General features: G+C 42.1%; 1 protein-coding gene across 6 annotated transcripts in view; it reads right to left on the bottom strand.

The window, feature by feature from the left end:
• phldb1a (pleckstrin homology-like domain, family B, member 1a) overlaps positions 1-17,893 on the bottom strand; it is a 123,215-nt gene that overhangs the window by 31,038 nt on the left and 74,284 nt on the right. For 5 of the 6 annotated variants that reach the window (XR_009651906.1, XM_060913190.1, XM_060913189.1 and 2 more), the window contains 7 exons: positions 11,455-12,749; positions 6,274-6,513; positions 5,903-6,040; positions 2,907-3,044; positions 2,255-2,383; positions 730-885; positions 465-575 (listed from right to left, as the gene is read on the bottom strand). Coding sequence is in view for 5 of the 6 variants with exons in the window: in XM_060913190.1 (XP_060769173.1) it covers positions 465-575; positions 730-885; positions 2,255-2,383; positions 2,907-3,044; positions 5,903-6,040; positions 6,274-6,513; positions 11,455-12,749 (2,207 nt within the window). In the remaining variant the exon portion in view is untranslated. The remainder of the gene's footprint in view (positions 1-464; positions 576-729; positions 886-2,254; positions 2,384-2,906; positions 3,045-5,902; positions 6,041-6,273; positions 6,514-11,454; positions 12,750-17,893) is intronic. The other variant, XM_060913191.1, reaches the window with a different exon arrangement.

The raw sequence follows: 17,893 nt of genomic DNA, 5'->3' as shown, positions 1-17,893 counted from the left end.
GCAGGCTAAATATCGCCTGGCTAAAACTGGAGTCTAGACAATAGAGTCTTTCATAGCGTATTTGTGTTGTGTTTTAAGATCATCTGACAAAGCCATGGTGTAGCACTTCAGTGGAAACAAGAGTGCTCCGAGAGCACAATATCCCCTGCTGGCAACTAGGCCATAACTCTGGTAAAATGCGACTGAATTGAACAAAATTGCAATATGCATATTACCTACATACAACAAAGAATCCTGTCAGGTTTTGTGAAATTCCTCCAAAAATTGTGAGAGGAGTTGATTTCAGAAGGCGAGACCCTTCCTGGGATGGCCGGATGGACATCGCCACGACATGATCCCATTCCGGGCAGCGGGAGATAAAAACTACAGGCCTGTTCTCTTCAAAGTAGTACTTCACTAATTGATCGGGTGGTTACACAGTAAGTACTTAACTAATCTTGCCCATCAGTATATATGAGACTAACCTTGTGCAGCATTTGCAGGGCCATGGTTCGATCTTTAGCCATCTTCTCGCAATCCTGAGCTGCCTGCACACCTAGCTGATTGGCCTGAATCTCAAGGGCAGCCATTTTCTCCTAGGGGAATAAAAGAAATGCAGTTTTAGACATAACCTGAAAAAGTCCCACATTTGTAATAATCACAGTTATCGCAATCTGAGCAATGAGCTGCCCCCCCCATCAACGCAAACTGCAGCAGCTATTAAAATTGTCCTGAGATCAATGATCATACCTTCCGCTTGGCCACGCTGCGTTGGTACTCTGCCTTCTCCTGGAGCAGCTGCCGGCTGACTGTCTCCTTCTCCTCCTCCAGACTGCTCTCGCATTCCAGCTGGCGGAACTCCAGGTCCTCAAAGCGCTTTGAGCCGGACTCCAGAGCCTCGGCCTTCTGCAGACAGAGCCGAGACGGAGCGGAGACGTGGACACAGAGACAGGCCAACAGGTGGACAAGAAAAATAGACAGATGAACACAAATGCCTCTGTGACTTTCTCTGTCATCTATATATTTATTTATTCATTCATACATTTCAGAAAACATCCACCTGATAAAAAGAGACCGTTGGGATTGAAGAAGAAAATCAGACGTGATTCCTTAGATCCTGTGCAATATCAGTCGATGAGTGAGCTATTTTTTGTTAAACCATGCAAAGCGAGCAAGCAGCTGAATTTGTTAGCATATGAAAAACAGGCAATAATAAAACATGCAAAAGACCATCCACAAGAATAGAAAGAAAAAAAAACAGGGTCAAATACTTTTAGACAACGTTGAATTCTATGAAAAAAAAGAACACAACCAGAGAAAGTGTAAAAGAGAAAACAGCCAACATACTCTGGAGCTGTTCACACAATACACAAGTGCGATTAAGGTATGAAGACTGTTTTATAACCTTTTTTCCTTCTAAACATAATTTCAGTATCATTTAGCAATAAAGCAAAGCAATTAAAAAATACATCTGTATGGTAAACTGCCCGTGTCATTTGATCTCCGAAGTTACTGATAATCCGATTCTGATTTCTGGATCAGATTTTTCAAGTAGTCGTGTAACCAGCGTACTATGATATCTTAAATTAAAGCTTATTAGATTTCAAGAATTCTGAGCATGTATACAAAACACAGCCAGGAAACAAACAAAAAAAAAAATAGCTTGTCTTCCTCTCTGGATAAAGTACAGCATTATATGCAAATAAATATTTACCAGTGAAGTGATTTTTAACTTGGAGTCAGCTGTGTTTCCAACCAATCGACAATAAATACTGTACATAATGGATTACAAATATATTGTGTATGCGAAGAAAATGAAACGATGTAAAGTTTATCAATACCACTCCACTGCTTGGTCGATAAAATAATTGAACTACTTACAAGCTACTTGATTCAAAAAGTGCCTTCCAGCTTTCTAGCGGAAAATTTAATTAAACTGCTAGCTTTGCAACTTGTAGCGATGCTACTAAAAGAAATCGGATTAGCAGCTGACTCTAGACCCAGAGTTTTATTATTATCACATTACTGAAGTGCATGTAAACGTGTCGCCAAAATCTGATTCTCTGCAGTTATCAGATTATTTCCTACATGCAAATGCACTCACTGTAAACAAACCCATCGCATTGTACTCTAAAGTGCTTATCTTTTTGTGGTTTTTAAAACTCCCTACTCATTCACTATCCGCTTGGCTCTTCTTTCCTTTGATTTTAGCTGAAAACTTGTCCTTGTTTTTGTGTTGGTGATGCTCCATAGCGCAGTAGGAGAGGAGACTGACCCTGGCAAGCTGTTCCTGCAAGTGCTCCCTCAGAGACTCGGGGCATTTATGAAGCTGGCTCTTCAGCTCACTGTACCCGTCCCTCAACCTGGCCAGGACGTCACGCTCGGCTGAGACATTAGCCCTCCCCTATGAAACAGTAAACATATGCACACATACATATACACACAAATATACACAAGCATGTGCACACAGAGCAAACCAGGGACACGGGAGAGGAAGAAACAAAAAGAACACGGCTCAGAAGCAGTAGGACTGAGCTTTTTCTGCCTCTCTTTTTACACAAGTTATAGTCTTCATAACAAAAATAGCTTGGATCATGCAGTGGTCCCATACAAATCGGTTCTGTTTTCGTTAGAAACTTACGCGGACAAGAAAAGAAGTTCTTTTTCTTCAGAATTTATCAAGCATTCAAACACCGGTCACATCACAACTACAGACAATCCAAATTGCAGCATGTGTAAAGAGTTTGCTTGTTAAAGGTTAGAAAGAAGTTAGTAAAGAGCTTCCACAAACAGCTTGCAAGAGAAAAATGCAGGAAACGAGGAAGGCAAATTTGTTCCTCCTTGCTGAAAGCAAAATGCTTCTAGGTGCAAAAGAATGCATTAATTAACTTATGCAAACCGTTCCTTTCGTGTGCATATGCGTTTACCTTTTCTTTCTCCCGCTGAATATTTCTCTCCACTTCACTCAATTTGAGCTGGATCTGATTGATCTTCTCCAACTCGGTCTCCACTTGATCTGACTCGGCTCTCCTCTCCCCCTGCAGCAACGCCCGCTCCATCTCAGCCTGCACGTAAACAAAATGCAGCTAACATTTTGATAAAATTCTCACCATACTGTATTTCAAAGTTTATGTTTCATCTATAATCATTCAACACATCTAAAATTAGTGTGCACTGTAATCACATTGAGAACTAATCATTATGTGTGGTGACTTTTTGCAGCTATTCAACACAAAACTACAGCAAACACACAAACGTATAAACGTACAGCAAAAAAAAAAATGTAGGAAGTGAAGATTAAACGTGTGTGCATTAGACTACGTTCAGACTGCACCCTGAAACGACCCATATCCGATTTTTTTGCCCATATGCGACCTGTATCCGATTTGTTATTGACAATCTGAACGACACAGATCCGATTTTTTCACATGCGACCCAGGCCGCTTGGATATGTGGTCCTAATTCCGATTCATATCCGTTATTTTCACGTGCGACTGCAGTCTGACCGGACAGGTCGCATTCATGCGACCTACACGTCATCAACAAGAGACAAACGTCACTATTCTGCGTTGGCTAATCCCGCCTCTTTGGTGGAAAACAACAACATTTGTACAGTTTTCAGAATTTAAATAGCTAGACTTTTATAGAATTGATCAAGCTAATGGTGGATTTGGTAGGGACCTGGATGTTTATGTTAGCCTGATTAAATAAAACAGTTTCTATAACTGATTTATAACTTAAACCATCCTGTACCACATCGCCAGGTCTCGCCTCATCTCCATAGCAAACTGCACTGGTGTGTTTATGCACCTTGAGCCAGCGCTGAGAGAAGTTGCAGAATTCAGCTGGCTATAAAAACAATCTAAATAGGGGTGTCGTGGCTCAGGCGGCTAAGGTGCCATACCATAAATCCGGGGACCCGGGTTCGATTCCGACCCGAGGTCATTTCCCGATCCCTCCCCGTCTCTCTCTCCCGCTCATTTCCTGTCTCTACACTGTCCTATCCAATAAAGGTGAAAAAAGCCCAAAAAAAAAAATCTTTAAAAACAATCTAAATAAATATTTATAAAAATGTAGAAAAAGTTTATTAATATGACGAAATAAATATGTGCAAATTATTAAGCCTGAATTAAGAGTTTGGTAATACAGCGGCCGTATCCCAAATGACTGCCTACTGAAGCTCGAGTGCACTATATAGAGTTTAAAAATCCATTACTTCCTAGTAACATGTAGTGCACTTATATAGAAATTAGAGAGACATTTAGGAGTCAACCCTCGTTACCAGGCTACACGTTTTCATTTCAGTTCAAAAACAAAAACACACACGAGACCTCACACTTTAACACTAACCAGGTAATTAAACAAGCAAACAAACAAACAAAAAAAAGAAAATCATTAAACATGAAGAGTGCGCTTTTTTTTTTGTTTAAGTATTACGTAGATGTGCTTATTACGTGTCAATTTGCGCATGCGGGACACTTTTGGGTCGTTTTCCGTTCATATTTGAGATCGCATACAAGTCTCATATAATTGGTAATGTGAACGGCCTAACAAAAAAATCGGATTTCACAACAAATCGGATATGGGTCGTTTCAGGTTGCAGTCTGAACGTAGTGTTAATATATAGTGGTTAATCTTTTTTTTTTTTCTTTTTTAAATTGTGTGCTTGTGCAAAGCACATTTTCACACTTGGGCCTTTTTGAGGTCAGTTAATAATAATAATAATAATAATTATTATTATTATTATTATTATTATTATTATTATTCCAGGATGACATTTCATTACTCTGTAAAATTTGTGTTAACCAGTCAGGAGTGGGTTTCCCAAAAGCGTCGTAGCACAAAGATCATCATTAAATGGTAGAGCGAGCATCGCAATGAACACTCTCTCTCTCTCTCTCTCTCTCCTCGTTAAGGTGCTCTTAGCCTTAAAGTGCATATCACAGGTAAATTCAGGAGCAAGATCAATGTAATTCTCCTATTTTATATTAAACTTTGGTCAAATATTTGTCACATTTTGCGCAATTTTTTTACCTTGCGCAATACCAGAAAAATTCAGTTGAAATCGAGCCATTTGAGGCGAATTGGTCCGCCTCTGAAAAAACTTGGCATTTGGATTTCCCGGCAAACATTGATTTTCGTGACGCCGCATGCGGGACGCCTCCGTCTGAATCCTATATCAGCGCTGGTTTGTTTATGAGAAAACGACCTGGTGGTTTTCTGCAAATTTCTTCAACGTTATCGCGTAATTATTAAAATGGTTAACAGATGTATCGTAGGAGGGTGTAGCAACACCAAGCTTGATGGGATTAGTACTCATCGTTTTCCACATTGTGCTCAGGCGACAATTCCATATTTCAATGCAAAATCGCTAGCTGCTAAACTTGGTCTACACAGGCTGTGCACTGAAACCGTGCAAAGCTCGCGCAGCCTGCTGGCACTTCCGCAGATAACGTCACGAATCTGGCTCCAGACTCCCTTGGGATTTTTCCAGACGCGTTTTGTTATTTTATTTTTTTCTGCTGTCGACAGATGGCCTTGTGCAAAATTACCCTTCTGGATGAGCGTGTAAAGGGACATTCTTTTATATAAAAAAAAAGAAGAATTTGGTCCAGGATATGCACTTTAAGAGGCTTTTGGGAAACCCACCCCAGAGCCATTCTGTATAGCAAGCTCCACCCAGTAGCTCCTCATCCATAGAAATGGACGTCTCTTGACCACAAGCCCAAAAGTTTCCCCAGAAATATGCTTCAAGTACAGTGTGAGAGTTCCTGAAAAGGTTCCCGAAAAGCTTCCTGTGGTGGTGGAAACATGTCTAATGCTACAATAGCCCTTCAAGTACTATTGAAACAACACAACGTTTTAAAACCTGCTTCTGTGCTTTGTATTACAGCTTTAGTAGGAGGTGTAGTGGAAGTCTGACCTCTTGTCTGGAATCCTGTAGCTGCTGCTCGAGCTCAGTGACCCGAGCTTTTAACTCCTCTACTCGAGCCAGAATCCTGACCCGCTCCTCCACTAGATAACCCAGCTCCTGCTGTCCCATTCCGGCAGTGTCCTCATGCTGAGGGGGAGTGCGAGTTCGATAGTGAGAAACAAATAAAGATAGAAAGAAAGTTTTAGAGGTACTATATAAACCGAATTGCTTGTATAACTGACTCATTTCTATGAAGGCTGTGCGTTTCAGGTATAGGCGTGAACAACTATTTAAATTATGAGTCTATGAGTTCCTATTTGTCGGGATGGTTATGCATATGTGAGTATACGTATATATAGGAGACAGTCGAAGTATCTTACCTCCTGGTGCTGGCTCTCAGTGCTGCTACACTCCTCTTTCAGGTTCTCGTCATCACACTCTCCCAATCGAAGTGTGTGAGCGTGTGAGCGCTGGACTGCCACACCCACAAAGTCGGGGCCGGGTTGCTGGTCCTCTGTCCCAGGGAACTGACCTGCCCTCCCTGTCTCCATGTCTACCACAGGGTCCCCTTTATTATACTCCGCACACAGGCTTAGAATGGTCTCTAGTCTCTGTCTCTCCTGAACACACACACACACACACACACATGCACAGGGTTCAGAATCAGGGTGGTCTCCTGAATAAACAAGCAAATAGAGAGAAAGAAAGAAAAACTAACAGAGAAAAAGAGACAAAAGGTCAGAATTCAGTCTAAAGGCATCTCCAGCTACATGCGTGTGAAACGATCCTGTTAAGGCTATTATGTCTTTGTGCAACGTGGTCTGTTTAAGCAGATCCTGCTGACTGAAATCTGAGATACGCAGTGCCCACTAACTCGCCATGCCAGAGCCTTTACTTAACATGAACACTGTACTTGAGCGTAATATATTGCACACAAGTGTAAACAGCATGACAGGATAATGTCACATCAACACAAACAGATAAATAATCACCGCGGACTACCTTGTTTCAGCTAAGAGAACTCTTGGGCTATCGTGGCAGCTGTATGAAATCATGGTCTCACTCACTCGAAATCCAGCGCCCCCTCACTCTGCTAAGTCTCAATGAGCCCCCAGCTTGTGGACTAATGTGACCTCTCACCCCTACTACAGTATTCAGCTGTTGCTGCCACTCTACATATGTCACCAACTGTGTGTATGTGTGTGCACGCGCGCATGTGTGTGTGTGTGCGCTTGATCTCTCCCTCTCTCCTCTGTTTTCTCCCAGTCTCAGTTCATCTTCGCCCTTTGTCTGAGTCCTGGCTCGCTGATCTGCGATGCTCTATGAACTGGACCTTATTATACTTCACACAACCAGCTGACAATACCCAAAGCTGCCTTGCTAGCTGACACCAGCTCTGCGCTTCTGCATGACTAAAATAACACGGCAGGGCAGCGTGCTCGAACAAGAGGAGCACCACAAAGAACAGCAGACCACTGCAGTTAATGTCACTTCTTTAAAAAAAAAAAACACGATTTAATCATTCATTCAGTCACAACCTACAATCAACAACCATTGTAAAGTGTGTATGTGAGTGTAAGGTCTGTAAATGTCACCGCACAATCAGTGTCCTGAAGACGACCGATATAGTAACAGGAATTGTGAAGGAACTGAAAAAGGTTCTGTATAGCCCTCAAGCCATTTTTAAATTCTTCACTTGATCTTCTCTCCTGTTCACACTCTACTAGAGAAATGGCAAGCATGAAATAAAATGTACACACAAAAAAAAAACCTCCAAATGTGGCCTACTGATTACAGACTTTCTGAAATAAAATACGAATGATAATAAAAGAAAAAAATTGATACATTATCACTTTCTCCTTAACAATTATTAAATCAGCAATGAGTAAATTCAGTATTTCTCTAATCCAATTCAGTGCGAGCGTGGAAATTAATATTATTTCACAAACATTGTCATTTCCCAGCTGAAATTTAGAGAAAAGTTGGGAGATGTCAAATAAACAGCCTGCTGCCTGTATCGTCCTTATTTCAGGAGGTTTATATCTAGATGAGCCCCTGCAACGTTCCTGAACGGGCTGATACTCAATTCTGCGCCTTGCTTTACAAATGCAACATTAGCCTGTTTTGTATGCAAACGCGTCCCGATTTCAACCCTTATTGCATGGGGTTTGTCAAAATTAGTTAGACTGATCGAGTTTTGCTCTGAAATCAATATCATAAAACGAGTGTTTGGATTCTCACACACGCTCTCGTGCTGAGGAGACAGAAAGGCAGCGCCCGTAAACGCCGACTGCAGTGTAACTAAGCAACAACATTTTCCTTAACAAAGAGAGTGTCAGCTCAGCTGGCATGCTTGGTAAAAATGCTTCTGCCCAAACAAACACAAAAGGGCTCCGCAGCCCACTTTATTACGAGAGCTCTCCTTTAGCTCGTAGATATAAGCGCTCAGCCTCGGGGTTCTCAAGAGGAAGACTGAACAAATACGAAGGTCAAAATTACACATTTTAAAATTACATGTGTGTCAAAGCTTATTTCCAGTCTACTCAACTACAGGGTTGTTTTTTTTTAAGAGTGGATTACTGTCTCGCCAGGAAGGAGGTGATAGCACTAGTGTGGGTGATTTGAGAACACGAGTAACAGAGCCCCAATGGTGGCTGAATGCTGCTAACGAGGAAAGCAGTAAACACTCGTCTTTCAATTACCCTTTGCGTCTGCCTCTCTTACATACTGTACACAGATATAAACACAAGCACGCACAGAGAAGCAGATGCTGTAATGTCTGACAGCCTGACACTAGAGGGATAGAGATAAGGTTCACTTCTTGTCAACCTGGAATTAAGTCGTCAAAGACCGCTCTACAGCATACAACATGCCACCTTTTACTTTATCACTGGTCCTGGATCAGCTGTGAACCAGGTCGTTTTAATGAAGGCAAATACTAAAAATTATATATACATCACACTGGCATTTTAAGGGTACAAATGTATGCTAGTCATTGGGATGGTACCCTGAAGGGTCTGTCTTGCTTCCTGTTAGAACAACACGACTGGACGTTACAGATCACTGTCGCTGATCACTCTTGGGTACCTGTATAGTACCACCTATATTTTGAGAGAATAAAAGGGATTTCGCTGGACTTGAACTGCAAGTCGCACCATTCTTCTGAAAACAAGTAAACAATGGAGGAGTAACTCTTAAGTGCAGGGTCTGGCAGAGTAAACATGGTGACATGCTGCCCTCTAGTGGGGAGTCCTGTGTTCTGCATCCGGTTGTAATTCTTCTCAGTTTCCACGGTGACACAGCCAGGAAGAAGTAGTGACCTCCAATACCAAACATCTTAGAACTCCTTGAGATGAAAGTGAGAGAGAGGATGCCTCACTAGACTTTGATGTTGTGTCTGTGTGTGTGTGTGTGTACACACGCACACGTTTTTATATCTTAGTGGGGACCAAAAGTTCGTACAAGGGTAGAAAAGTCTAAGGTGGCAAAAACCGTAGCTTTTATTTTAAAAATATAATAATAATAATAATAATCCATGTAATCGGTTTCCTCTTAGTTACTGAGGTTAAGATCAGGGTTGGATTTAGGTGTAGGCATAACATTAAGCAGTGACAATGTAAGGTCCCCACAATGATAGCAAGACTTGTGTGTGTGTGGTTGTGTGTGCGCGCGTCTGTCTTTTTTTTTGGGGGGGGGGGGGGGGGGGGGGTTCTTTCACACGCGTCTGTCTGGGGTGGGGTGGGGTGGGGTGGGGGGTTCTTTCATGATAACAGAGGCAGGATGTAACAGACTGTGGCACGACAGCACAGAGTACGCATGGCAATGAGCCAAGTGGGCCATAGCCCAGAATCCTTACTGATGCTCATTCCTTTAAAAAACACACATACACAGAGATACACCCAATCACCGACACTCTCTCACACACACACACATACATTATGCTTCATGCATACATTCCCAGGATGCATCAGTATCTGTTACACCCGTACTAATACAGCTTCACATAGTCTATTGCCTATATTAATCCAAAAACAATGAATATTTTCTTTTAAATATAAATAACAGAGAAAAATCGACAGAGAAATATACCGTGTGTGTTAACAACATATACCCCTTTATATACACTGTACACTGCTGTCTTTTCATTGTTATTTAACCCGGGTTCGTTGTCTGATACGTCTGTTTCTCTTTGAGCCACGCTGTAAACCAGATTTCCCATACGGACAATAAAGAACTGAATCACATTATTCGTTATTGGGATCCTGGCACAGGGAAAAGGTAATCAGATGAGTTGCTCTGGTACATGCATATCTGTTTTAATAAGCGTTTGGGGTAACTTTCCACATTTTTTTTTCCTCTTTCACGCAGTCGCTCTCTTTCTCTTGTCTGATATTCAGTTTGCTCACCTCCTGAGTGAGGTTATCAGTGAGGCTAGTGTTTATTTAAATTTAAAAAAAAAAAAAAATGTCTGATGACACAAATGGATACAACATCTGCTTTATGGCACACAGGAAAACGTAAAACCTGAGCGAGCGCTACTTACAGCCAAGTCGAAAACTATGAGGAGTAAAAATGGTTAACAAGGACAGTGCCATCGTCAACACTTGCCAGAAAGTGGCTAATAAATAAATAAAGCTGATGTATTTCAGCCATAACTGCAGTAACATCATTAAGACTTTATGACAAATTTGAACCTGTAAGTCAAGTTTCTCTCCTACGTTATTATAAACTGGTTGTAGCAGATGACTGATAAGACTTCTACCGAGCTGATGATTTTTCATGGAAAATTACTTGCTGCTCGTATTAATTTCACTGTTGTCCGTATGGACTTGTCTCCTAAAATAGCTTTTCTAACGGGAATAAGAGGAATGTGTCTCTGCAGTGACAGCTGCTCGGCAGCTCATAATTAGGACTCTGTGAGCAGGAGTGTGTGTGCATTGTGGACTTAAGAATCTAGATGGCTTTGGAGAGAAATAGAACAGCAGTCTGGGTCCCAGGAATAGCAATTATGATTTGAACAAAGCACATTAATATGGGGGGGAAAAGAAAAAAAAAAAAGTCTAGGGATAATATGGGGTAATCGTTTGTGGGTTGGACCGGCTTTGGAATTAAAGAGACATCAGGGTATAAAGTGTTCAGAAAATTATAGGGTTACTCTAGGGAGACTGTGTTTAAGCAATTAGATCATGGGGAAGTGTGTGTGTGTGTGTAGAAGCACTTTAATGCTTCAAGGCCACTTTGGGTAAATATAGTATTCATAAAGCCACACCCTCTACCCACAGCACTTTACAAGACACTCGGGAATTTACACTGAACTGTTACTCTTATCTGCGCATTAGATATAAACCCCTCGTCACAACCCACCACAGAATCCGGTGTGGAACATTTTACCTTGCTTTATAAACATTACTCACACCTCCTCTCCTTATGCACACAAAGCTGTGTTCATATAGCATCCAACTTCACTTATACGCTGCCTAATGCACTCGGAAACAACTTTATGGATTTAGCATACAGATCACACACTTGTGCAAATCTACAGAACACCAAAACACACCCACCAGTCTCTCCATTTCCTGCTCTTTTATCCTCTCGTCCCGCTGCCAACGATGGTATTCCAGCAGTTCATCCTCGTTGTCGCTGATTTCTGAGATGCTGTTTTTACGTTCCCGTGCTCTGGGTTGGACAGTCCGTGGTTCGCTGGGGTTCTTCCTCTGACTACGGGGGCTGGTGAGGGGAGAAACCCCAACCTGGGTACTCAAACCTGGGATATGATTAACTCCAACGCTCCCTTTTTGCCTCCTACCGCTACTAGTGTGGTCCTTCAGGACAGTAGATACAGGAGAAGGGCTTCTGGCCCATATCCCCCTTGTTCCGGTGGCGTCTTCCCCCACTGTGACTCGCCTGTGCTGTCGAGGGCTCTCTGGTACACCCTTTCCTGTCTGGCTCCGAGTTGGAATGGATACTCCAGGTAGGGCTCCAGGTAGAACTGGGACTCCCTGCAGCCCACGACGTGGAGTAGAGGGGCTGGGAGGTGGACGTTCTAGGACTGGAGTGCCATTGGATGGTTCCAGTGCTCGGCGGGTGGACTGGAGACACTCTGGAGGAATGACTGAGCGCGAGTTTGGCGGGATGGACTGAACTCCAACATCAGCTGAGGGAGTCTCCTGGAACGTTGAGCCTACACTGGATCTTGGACTTGAGGAGGCAGATGAGCTGGAATTCATGATCCTGTTGTCCCTCCCTGTGTCTCCAGAGAAACCAAGCACTGAACGTGGGCATTCTGGACCGCCTCGGACCTGAACGTCCTGGTTTTGGCCAAGGCGACTGGCTGTAGGACTCGGTGAAGCTTCTGTCAAGGCTTTTCTGGCAAGCCTAGGACTTTCCGGTATCTTTCGTCCCCCGCTGCTGTTGCCAATCCGAGCTGCTGATTGCCGTGGATGGGGAATTGGAGGCTGGACTGTATGATGGTGGGAAGTTGAATGTAAAGGTACAGAAGAGTTAGCAGGGTCCACATGAGTGCCAGGGCTGCTGGCAATTGAGGGAGATGAAACAGGAGAGAAAGGAGGAGTGGTGTTTTCATAGCTAGAGCCCACAGACATGGCTCCAGGGCTGGCTGGAGATGAGAGGAGATATCGGCCACCTCCATTGAACATGGGGGAAAGAGGAGACTGTGGGATGGGGTGCTCAGGGTGTTTTCCAGCCTCAGTTGAGGAGTCCTGAGAGTCATTCATAGTTAATGAGTCCATGATGTCCTGAAGGTCCTTCTCTATAGAGCGGGCCAGAGGGCCATGGCCTGGACGAACCCTCTCGTTAGGCACAGGCTGATGGTTTCCATTGAGCAGACCATGGGGTTCTGTAGAAAAGAGCAAATGCTAATCTTAATATCAAATATATGTATTTAAAATATTTTAGGCAATTCTAGAAAAACTGTGAAATATATATGTATATATATATTATATGGACCCGAGTGTTTTACTGGGATATTACGCCACTCATATTTTTTCATACGAGCTACATCCGGGACATGGAGAACCATGGAGGTCCGGATTCCATCAAATCCTGCGCTCTGATTGGCTGGCGAGCGGGTCCGTATCGGACCTCTGGCGACTCACTCGTTCACAACAAACATAGTAGCAATTTTTGTCAACATTTATTTTCGCATTTCTCAGGAGAATGGCATTAATTTTACAGCATGGATAGCGATAACGACAGTGTTCACAGCAAAAGCGAGTTTTACTACCGTGAGGAAGAAGAAATAAAATAAAACATTTCAGGAGAAAGCTAAAAACCTCTAACTGTTGCTAATGCCGAGCAAAAACATGGCTGAATCCTGAATGACAATTTTGTATAAATAGGGAACTACATAGACGGCAAAATGTAGTTTTTTTCCTGCCATGGAAGTGCACTTGTATACCGAGGAGGAAGCAATTTGCATTACAGCCGTGAATGAGGATTCAAAATGGTGGCTCGGCTCGGTTTTCCCTTTCGGGTGCTCTCGTTTTCTGTTAGAATTTGGTAAAGAAAAAAATATATTATTTGCCAGCTTAAGGTCAGTCCGTATGGTGAAGTACCGTGACCTCGGCCCAGAGGGCCTCGCTCAGTACTTTCAAGACCTCGGTCACGGTATTTCACCATACGGACCTCCCAGCTGGTAAATAACACCTATATATCACTTGCAAGGAAAATCAATGAATTGTTTTGATAAATCTGGCTAATTTTGTTTGTGATTGTGTCTATATAATAAGAACATCACATTTTGGCTTGAAGATATAAAGTTTATCTTCTTGTGTTGAAAAACTCACATTTTTCATACGAAATGCATCGCGGATCTGAGTGACATATTTAAATAATATTGACTGGCTTTTTTCGTGGTCTACCAGATGCATTCCATTCAGCTAGCATAATACTGAACAAGTTGATGAGTTCAGTATCATGCTAGCTGAATGGAATATATCTGATATACCATGAAAAAAGCCATTATTATTATACATACACAAAATCTTCCATATTTAAATATTCCGTATTTAACAAAGCAAACCTGGTGGCCATGTTTGTTTACAAATTGTTTCAGTCACTCACTAGCACAGAAGTTTTACGTGTAAAATGTATATCTTATGGCATTTTCAATTCACTGCGACAATTTACTGCAGGCGCTGCTGGTGAACAAAGAAATGCTTTATGCAACAGAAAAAAAAAAAAAAAACCTCACTGCATATTCACATCAGCTCCGACCTGTGACGTCATGTCTTGACAACCATGCAGTATTGTAAACCATATTCAACTCTCATTCTCCACTGGGTAGAGTGACCTAATACATGCAAGATAAGCGATATGCATGCTATCAAACATGTATTCTATTCCCTTCTAGTGGGTTCCAAATGAATGGAACCTACTAGAAGGGAATAGAATACATATGTTCTTTACCAGCTGGGAGGTCCGTATCGTGAAATACCGTGACCGAGGTCTTGAAAGTACTGAGCAAGGCCCTCTGGGCCGAGGTCAGGGTATTTCATGATACAGACTGACCTTAAGCTGGTAAATAATATATATTTTTTTTCTTTACCAAATTCTAAACAGAAAACGAGAGCGCCCGAAAGGGAAAACCGAGCCGAGCCGCCATTTTGAATCCTCATTCACGGCTGTAATGCAAATTGCTTCCTCCTCGGTATACAAGTGCACTTCCATGGCAGAAAAAAAAAAAAACATTTTGCCACCTACGTAGTTCCCTATTTATACAAATGGAAGTCATTCAGGATTCAGCCATGTTTTTGCTTGGCGTTAGCAAGAGTTACAGGTTTTTTAGCTTTCTCCTGAAATATTTTCTTTTATTTCTTCTTCCTCAGGGTAGTAAAACTCGCTTTCGCTGTGAACACTGTCGTTATCACTATCCATGATGTAAAATTAATGCTATTCTCCTGAGAAATGCAAAAATAAATGTTGACAAAAATTGCTACTATGTTTGTTGTTGTTGTGAACGAGCGAGTCGCCAGAGGTCCGTAACCGGGGTCCGTATCGTAGGATACGGACCCACTCACCAGCCAATCAGAGCGCAGGATTTGATGGAAACTGGACCGCGAAAAAAAAAATGTTTTTATTCCATGAAAAAAGTGTTTTGTATGTATAATAATTCCCGATAGTTCGCTCTGATGACGTCACTCCCAGTGTTTTACCAAAATGGAGAACTGGTTCACAATTAAAATTATTTTGATTAACGTGGGGTTTTTTTGTTTGTTTGTTTTTTGTGCATGTGTCCATATAATATAAAGAACGTTACACAGTTGCATGAGGATATGAAGTTCGTCTTCTCGTGCTGAAAAATATTTTCACTTGTCCACCTCACTCACTCGTGAATATATTCACCACTCAAAGATAAACTTCACATCTTCGCGCGCGTGTGTGTGTGTGTGTGTGTGTGTGTGTGTGTGTGTGTGTGTGTGTGAGACAAATGATTTGCTTTGGTTTCATCAATTGTTGTCTGAGCACCTGCAGATTTCATACCACATATGTACACTATGCCTGGTTAAGAAAAGGCTAAGCAAACACACACTATCACTTTATCCCTTCCTCCCTGTCTGCGTTTAACAACACACATACGCACATGCGCCCACACAGACACATACAATTACCCCACCTCATATCTCCAAGGCCACATGTACACACACATTCAAGAAACTGGGTGTGGCATGCCATGCCATGCCGTCTCCCTCAGTCCAAAGGTCAGAGAGGACAAAGAAGAATAGTCCCTGAATTACAGCATGACTCATACGACTCGCACTGTGCCATTCTCCACCACACGCTCCTTCCCACAACCATCAACTCCCCACACAGTGCTGCAGCTATGGCCTACAGTCTCTTAACTGCACTACTCACACTGTAAGCTTATTAACGAAGGGCTTTTTAATGAAATCTTGGTTTTGCAACAAACCATCTCTTTACCATATCCAGGGCCGTCTACGCTGCTCTTCACTCTCGGTTTCAGAATCACACAGTTGATATATGCTGTATGCTAATATAGATTAAAGAACAAGGCTTGACATTAACTTTTAAACCCACTTGCCCTGGGGGTCAAGTGGGGGTTAATGTTCACTTTCCCCCCTAATATTATCACTTGCCCCCTATTTTGTGAGTACTACTTTTTTTTTTTTTTTTAGGAAAACTATAGAATAGTTGTGAATTGCAACATAAAATGAAGATCACATACTGAGTTGAAGTTTGTTTATTTTACTTGTAACGGACAACAACAATTTTATCCAAAATAGTTTTTCCTGCCTTAGTCGATTTATTTCCATTTCACATGCATGCAGCTGTTGTAAAGTTCAGTGTGTTTGTGTAGAACTCTCTCAGACTGTAGGTTCAGTATTCGATAATGTAGAAATCATAAAATAGAAATCTATAACAGTTTGTATGAAGAAAACAATAGGGTGCCAAGACTTCTGAACAGTACTGTGTTTGAGAATATTTATATATCGTTTTTTTTGTGATATCCACCTCTAGGTTTAAAAAAAAAAAAAAAAACAGCGCTGTGTCATGACAGACAGGATAATGTTTGAGTTTAAAATTATTGTTTTGTGTGTAGGTTATGGGTGTTTTACACAGACCTGGCAACCTATAACTGAATCAGTGCAACTGGCCGTGTTTGTTGTTGTTGTTTTTTTTTAAATAAACCTAGAGGTGGATGATAAAAAAAAAACAGATATATAAATATTTTGCGGGTGGCACGGTGGTGTAGTGGTTAGCGCTGTCGCCTCACAGCAAGAAGGTCCGGGTTCGAGCCCCGGGGCCGGCGAGGGCCTTTCTGTGTGGAGTTTGCATGTTCTCCCTGTGTCCGCGTGGGTTTCCTCCGGGTGCTCCGGTTTCCCCCACAGTCCAAAGACATGCAGGTTAGGTTAACTGGTGACTCTAAATTGACCGTAGGTGTGAATGTGAGTGTGAATGGTTGTCTGTGTCTATGTGTCAGCCCTGTGATGACCTGGCGACTTGTCCAGGGTGTACCCCGCCTTTCGCCCGTAGTCAGCTGGGATAGGCTCCAGCTTGCCTGCGACCCTGTAGAACAGGATAAAGCGGCTAGAGATAATGAGATGAGATGAGATAAATATTTTGCACAGGACTGTGCACCTCTGATAACAGAAACAAAGCTCCGGCTCTCTCTGCTCTTAATCTGTTCTGTTCTTTCAGGATTTATTGCGCATGTCACTCTTTGTTGAGTTTTTTATGCCCGAGTTGTTTGAAACCAATCTGGGTTTTTTGTGTCGAATAAAGAAGCAGCTTCACCTGTAAGAAAATCAAAACACTTTCATGAAGGAGCTAACTCGAATGCGAGCAGAAAAAAAAATAAAACGAGATTCTTAAGCAAACTCTTCCTCCCTCACTTCCAACTTTGTTTTTGTAAAATACATTTTAAATATAATCGTGAATTTCTCTGGAGTTTTCAGGCTGAGCTCCTCTCTTTGCATTCTTTAATCACTCATTTCCTCTTTGTTCTTAAAGCATTTGCTTCTATTTGTTAACATTTTCCTTGATAGCGGGGAGACGGTAATGCCTTTTATCTATTTCTCTGTTTGAACAAGCAAAAACAGCGCAAAATTAACCATACTGAAGACAGATTAAACCTTACTTGCATGAAAGACGGTGCCTGTCTGATCCCGGCTGTAATTATCACATGACGCGTGACATCATGCACAAGAGGTCTATAAACAGCACCATGTTACAACAGCGGGGTATATACACAATAACTTGCAAAGCAGTAAATGAAACCGAGACTAAGAAAACAGCCAAGACAATGGCGGATACATAGTGAGGGACGCTTTTAGGAACTGAAATAAAAAGATCAAAAAGCCTAACTTTTGTGGTGCTAGTTTGTAATATATGCTCATTCCAACTTGCCCGGTTGGGAATGTCAGGGACATATCCCACTTGCCTGAATGCATGTTTCACTTGCCCCGGGCAATCGGGCAGTGCTTAATGTCGAGCCCTGTATAAACATATATGAGTGATTCC

The sequence above is a fragment of the Neoarius graeffei genome, chromosome 28 (genome assembly GCF_027579695.1).
Source record: "Neoarius graeffei isolate fNeoGra1 chromosome 28, fNeoGra1.pri, whole genome shotgun sequence".
Classification (NCBI taxonomy): domain Eukaryota; kingdom Metazoa; phylum Chordata; class Actinopteri; order Siluriformes; family Ariidae; genus Neoarius; species Neoarius graeffei.
This window is presented reverse-complemented; position numbering and strand designations above follow the sequence as displayed.